Source organism: Martes martes (assembly GCF_963455335.1).
Source record: "Martes martes genome assembly, chromosome: 5".
Lineage (NCBI taxonomy): Eukaryota > Metazoa > Chordata > Mammalia > Carnivora > Mustelidae > Martes > Martes martes.
In genome coordinates, this window is record NC_137892.1 from 10,760,048 (window position 1) to 10,766,868 (window position 6,821).

Below are 6,821 nucleotides of genomic sequence, written 5' to 3' on the forward strand. Positions count from 1 at the left end.
CCAAAGACAAAGGAAACAAAAGCGAAAATGAACTTTTGGGACTTCATCAAGATCAAAAGCTTTTGCACAGCAAAGGAAACAGTCAACAAAACTAAGAGGCAACCCACGGAAAGGGAGAAGATATTCGCAAATGACAATACAGACAAAGGGCTGATATCCAGGATCTATAAAGAAGTCCTCAAACTCAACACACACAAAACAGATAATCATGTCAAAAAATGGGCAGAAGACATGAACAGACACTTGTCCAATGAAGACATTCAAATTAATAACAGACACATGAAAAAATGTTCATCATCACTAGCCATTGGGGAGATGCAAATCAAAACCACTTTTAGACACCACTTTACACCAGTTAGAATGGCCAAAATTAACAAGACAGTAAACAAATATGTTGGAGAGAATGTGGAGAAAGAGGAACCCTCTTACACTGTTGGTGGGAATGCAAGTTGTTGCACCCACTTCGGAAAACAGTGTGGAGATTCCTTAAGAAATTAAAAATAGAGCTACCCTATCACCCTGCAATTGTATTACAGGGTATTTATCTCAAAGATACAGAGGTAGTGAAAAGAAGAGCCACCTGTAACCCGGTGTTCATAGCGTCAATGGCCACAGTTGCCAAACTGTGGAAAGAACCAAGAAGCCTTTCAATAGATTAATGGATAAGGAAGATGTGGTCCATATATGTCTTTTTTCGTGCAAGTACCATACTGTCTTGCTGACTACAGCTTTGTAATACACCTTTAAGTCAGGCATTGTGACACCCCCAAATTTGGTTTCCTTTTTCAATGTTCCTCTGGCTATTCAGGGTCTTTTCTGATTCCATACAGAGTTGAGGTTTGTTTCTCCAGCTCCTGTGAAAAATGCTTATGGGATTTTGATAGAGCTTATATTGAATATCTAGAATCTTTTGAGTAATATAGATATTTTAACAAAATTTTTCTTCCAATCCATGAACATGGGATGTTGTTCCCTGTCTATGCATTTTCCTCAATATCTTTCATAAGTGTTCTATAGTTTTCACAGTTCATTTCTTGACTGCTTTGGTAGGTTTATGCCTCAACATCTTACAGTTTTTAATATAATTTTAAATTGGATCAATTTCTTGATATCTCTTTCTGCTGCTTCATTGTTAGTGTATAGTACTACTACTGCTTTTGGTACATTGATTTCATATCCTGTGGGTTTGCTGGATTCCTCTATAATTTCTTGCAATTTTTGGTGGATTATTTTTGGTTTTCTGATACAGCATTATGTCATCTCAGATGAGTGAAAGTTTGTTTCCTTCTTTGCCAATTTGGATGACTTTTATTTGCTTTTGTTGTCTGATTGCTGAGGCTAAGACTTCTAGTCCAATGTCAAACAATGGTGAGAGTGGACATTACTGTTATGTTCCTGACATTAGTGGAAGGGCTCTTTGTTTTTTCTCATTGAAAATGATATTCACTCCCAGCCTTTAATATGTGACGAATGATATTGAGCTATTTTCCCTCTATTCCAACACATGGAGGGATCTTTTCAAGAAAGATGCTGTGTTTTCTCATGCTGTATTTCAGCATCTATTAAGAGGATCATATGATTCTTATTCTTTCTTATATTAATATGGTGTATCACACAGATGGGTTTGCGGATATTGAAGCATTCCTGCAGACCAGGAATTAATCCCTCTTGGTCATGTTGAATAATCCTATGTATTCTTGGGTCTCTTTGGCTACTGATTTTGTGAGAATGTTTACACCCATATTTATCACTGATATTGGCTTACAATTCTCCTTTATGGTGGTGTGTTTGTCTGCTTTGGGGATCTAGGTTATGCTGGCCTCTTAGAATGAATTTGGAAGGTTTGTTGGCATACAATTGCTTATAACATTGTATTTTTTAATTTTTATTTTTTAACTTATTTTCAGTGTTTCAGAATTCATTGTGTATGCAACACACCTAGTACTCCATGCAATACGTGCCCTCCACAATACCCACCAATTATTTCTATTTCTATGGGGTTGGTTGTGACTTCTCCTCCTTCATTCATGATTTTATGTGCTTTCTCTCTTTTTGATAAGTCTGATTAAGGGTTTCTCAATCTTATTAATTCTTTCAAAGAACCATCTCTTTGTTTCAATGATATATATATTAATATCTAGATATTGTTTTCTCCTTTATCATTTCTCTCCACCTGCTGGATTTTGGCTTTCTTAGCAGTACCACAGTGAGATAGGAGCTACAGGTCATATAGGCCTTCTTCCTCCCTTCTGTTGACCACATGCAGCAGATGGCATGGACAACCAGGCCATAGGAACATGCAATGCCAATGAAAGGAAACACAAGGAAGAGTGTGATGCTCACAAACACTGTGTACTCATAGACCCAGTTGTCCATGCAGGCCAAAGTCAACATGGCTGGAACATTACAAAAGAAATTGTTGATGGCTCTGGATCTATAATGAATAGAGAAGTCATACGCAGGGTGGGCATATTGCATATGAGTTGTTTGAGTCCATGACCCACGATCCTCTTATGATCACCACACACACTCTTTTGCTTATACAAATAGCATAGTATAGATGAATGCAAGTTTTTGCATAATGATCATAGGCTACAGAGGTCAGTAATAATACTTCTGCATCAGATACGTTAATGAAGAAGAAACTCTGAATTTCTCACCTGATGAAAGAAGTAGACTTGTTTCCAGAGAGATAATCAGAAACCATCTTGAAAAAAATACTGGAGATGTAGTTCAGGTCCATGATGGAGCTGATTAAGTAGAAAATAAATGGGTGTGTGGAGTTGGGCGTCTAGGATGATGAGGATTATCATGGACGGGTTACCAAAAAGAGCCATTAGGAATAGGAGAAAACTGAGAATGAAAAAAAAAAAAAGTCAATTCTTGATGGTGGGAATAACCCCAATAAGAAGAAATCAGTTGATGTTTGGTTAATATTTTTCATGGGACATTAATTTAGTTTTCCCTAAAGAGCAACACATATTAAGTACAGAAAAACAATCTCTTATTAATTCATTACTTTAGTTTCACTATGTTTTATTCAGGACACATTGCAGCTCTTAAAAAATTAACACATATTTTGAAAAAAAAAATCCTCATAGTTAACATCTTGATGACAGGTCCAGGGAGTCAAGATGGTGGAATAGTAGCAGGCTGAGATGACATCAGGTCACAGGAGTTCAGTTAGGTAATTATCAAACCATTCCGAATACCTACAAATCCAACAGAATATCTAAGAGAAGAGCAGCAATTCTAGAAACAGAAAATCAACCACTTTCTGAAAGGTACCCCATAAGACGCAGATCCAGGGAGACTCACCTTCCTTCTCTGGAGGCAAGAATCTGCTGGGTTTGGCCCTTTTACGAAGATGGCGCCGAAAGCTAAGAAGGAAGCTCCTGCCCCTCCCAAAGCCGAAGCCAAAGCAAAGGCTTTGAAGGCCAAGAAAGCGGTGCTGAAAGGCGTCCACAGTCACAAAAAAAAAGAAGATCCGCACATCACCTACGTTCCGACGACCCAAGACTCTGCGTCTCCGAAGGCAGCCCAAATACCCTCGAAAGAGCGCCCCCAGGAGAAACAAGCTTGATCACTATGCCATCATCAAGTTCCCCCTGACTACTGAGTCAGCCATGAAGAAAATAGAAGACAACAACACACTTGTATTCATTGTGGATGTCAAGGCCAACAAGCACCAGATCAAACAGGCTGTGAAGAAGCTTTATGACATTGATGTAGCCAAGGTCAACACCTTAATCAGGCCTGATGGAGAGAAGAAGGCATACGTTCGACTGGCCCCTGACTATGATGCTTTGGATGTTGCCAACAAAATTGGGATCATCTAAACTGAGTCCAGCTGGCTAAATCTAAATACAGATTTTTCATGATAAAAAAAAAAAAAAAGAATCTGCTGGGTTTGGAGACTCCAAATAGGCCTGTGTGCCAGAGACAGAAATGCTCGGTCACAGGCTGGGAGAGCTCAGAGTGAGACTGGAGACCAGGGAGACAAGAGTGACTGAAGACTTCTCTGAGGGCACACTGAGGAGTGGGGCCCTGAGCTTTTGACTCCTTCTGGGCTGGACACTGGGAGGTCACCATTTTCTTTCCTGTCCTCCAGAGCTCTATGGAAAGCATTCAGGGAACAAAAGCTCCCAAGAGCGAATCAAAGCAGATTACTTAGCCTGTCCCCTGGCAAGTGGGGCACAATACCACCTTGGGCAAAGACATTTGAGAATCATTACAACAGGACCATATCCCAGAAGATTAGCAAAGACATCTAGCCAAGACCAAGCTCATGGATCAAGGAAAACAGGGAAATTACAGAGGAGGGGAAAGCAAAGCATGGAACTCATGGCTTTATCCCCATGATTCCTTTGTCTTGTAAAGTTAATTTTTTTTTATTTTATTTTTTGTCCTATTCTATTTTGTTTAACTTTTACTCTTTCCTCTTTTAACGTTTTTTAAATAGTTTATCTTAACAATACCTTTCTTAAAAAAATTAAACCTTCATGATTATAGTCATATTTTATCCTTCATTGTATCTAACTTTATTTTTTGTATACATATAGGTTTTTTTTTCCTAAAAAAATCTTGAGATGGGGCGCCTGGGTGGCTCAGTGGGTTAAAGCCTCTGTGTTCAGCTCAGGTCATGATTCCAGAGTCCTGGGATTGAGCCCTGCATCAGGCTCTCTGCTCAGCGGGGAGCCTGCTTCCTCCTCTCTCTCTCTCTCTGCCTGCCTCTCTGCCTACTTGTGATCTCTGTCTGTCAAATAAATAAATAAAATCTTTAAAATAAAATCTTGAGATATAACTTCTTCTAATAGATCAAAATATCTGCTAAATCTAGCACAGGGATTTGTTCTAGTCTAGAGCCTGAACAAATTCTCTCCACTTTCTTTTTCTTTGTTTCCCAACCAACTTATCTTATCAACTCCTTATTTAGATTTTTTTTTAATTTTCATGTTTACAGTCATATTCCATCCCTTCATTGTATTTACCCTTATTTGTGTGTGTGTGTGTGTATTTTTTTTCTTTATTTAAAATTTTGGGAGGTAGTTTCTTCTAAGAGACCAAAATACACCCAAAATCAAATGCGTGGCTCTGTTCTATTCACCAGTCTAATATATATACATGCATATATATATATATATATTTGAAATATATGTTATATATTTATATATAAATATATTATTTAAAAATGTAATATATAATATAATAAATATATATAAATTTTAAAATTAAAATATATATTATTATTGAAAAATAAAAATTATATATGTGTGTGTGTGTGTATGTATATATATTGTTGTTGTTGTTGTTTAACTTGTTTTTTTACTTCTTTTTACCAACTTATTTCTTCCCATGACTTGGGGTCTCTTCTGATTTGGTTAATGTACATTTTTCTGGGGTCTTTGCCACCCTTTTAGTATTTTATTCTCCCGTTCATATATTCTTATATGGATAAAATGACAAGGCAGAAAAGCTAAGCACAAAAAACAAAACAAAACAAACAAACAAACAAAAACAAGAGGCAGTACCAAAAGCTAGGGACCTAATCAATACAGATATTGGTAATATGTCAGATATAGAGTTCAGAATGATGATTCTCAAGGTGCTAGGTGGGCTTGAAAAAGGCATGGAAGATATTAGAGAAACACTGTCTGGAGAAATAAAAGCCCTTTCTGGAGAATAAAAGAACTAAAATCTAACAAAGCTGAAATTTGAAAAACAAAAACAAAAACAAACAAACAAACAAACAAAAAACAACTATCAATGAGGTGCAATAAAAAATGGAGGCGCTTACTGCTAGGAAAAATGAGGCATAAGAGAGAATTAGTGATATAGAAGACCAAATGATGGAGAATAAAGAAGCTGAGCAAAAGCGAGACAGCTACTGGACCACAAGGGGAGAATTCAAAAGATAAGTGATACCATAAGATGAAACAGTATTAGAATAATTGGGACTCCAGAAGGAGAACAAAGACAGAGGGGCGAAGAAGGTATACTGGAGAGAATTATTATAGAGAATTTCCATAATATGGCAAAAGGAACAAAAACTGAAATCCAGGAGGCACAGAGAACACCCCTCCATATCAATAAGAATAGGTCCACACCCCGTCATCTAATAATAAAGCTTAAAAGTCTTAGTGACGGGGCACCTGGGTGGCTCAGTGGGTTAAAGCCTCTGCCTTTGGCTCAGGTCATGATCCCAGTGTCCTGGGATCGAGCCCCACGTCGGGCTCTCTACTCAGCAGGGAGCCTGCTTCCTCCTCTCTCTCTACCTGCCTCTCTGCCTACTTGTTATCTCTGTCTGTCAAATAAATAAATAATATTTAAAAAAAAAACAAGTTTTATTGATAAAGAGAAAATCCTGAAAGCAGCCTGGGACAAAAAGTCTGTAACACACAATGGTCAAAATATTAGATTGGCGGCAGACTTATTCAAGAGACCTGGTAGTCCAGAAAGAACTGGCATAATATATTCAGAGCACTAAATGAGAAAAATGTGTAGCCAAAAATACTATATCCAGCTAGGTTATCATTGAAAATAGAGGGAGAGATAAAAAGTTTCCAGGACAAAAAAAAAAAACCTAAAAGAATTTGTAAACACCAAACCACCTCTACAGGAAATATAGAAAGGGGTCCTCTGAGCAAAGAGAGAGCCTAAAAGTAGTAGACCAGAAAGGAACAGAGACAATATACAATAACAGTCACCTTACAGGCAATACAATGGCACTAAATTCATATATTTCAATAGTTGCCATGAATGTAAATGGGCTAAGTGCTGCAATTCAAAGACACAGGTATCCGAATGGATAAAAAACAAAC

The 6,821-nt window shown here is 37.5% G+C and overlaps 1 protein-coding gene across 1 annotated transcript; it reads left to right on the plus strand.

The window, feature by feature from the left end:
- Positions 1-3,367: 3,367 nt before the first annotated feature.
- On the plus strand, positions 3,368-3,886 carry LOC308343005 (large ribosomal subunit protein uL23-like; the record flags this gene model as incomplete). The annotated part of the gene is given in 2 exon segments (XM_080803797.1): positions 3,368-3,472; positions 3,474-3,886. Coding segments are annotated over 2 exon segments (471 nt in total). The 3' UTR covers positions 3,840-3,886.
- Positions 3,887-6,821: the final 2,935 nt, after the last annotated feature.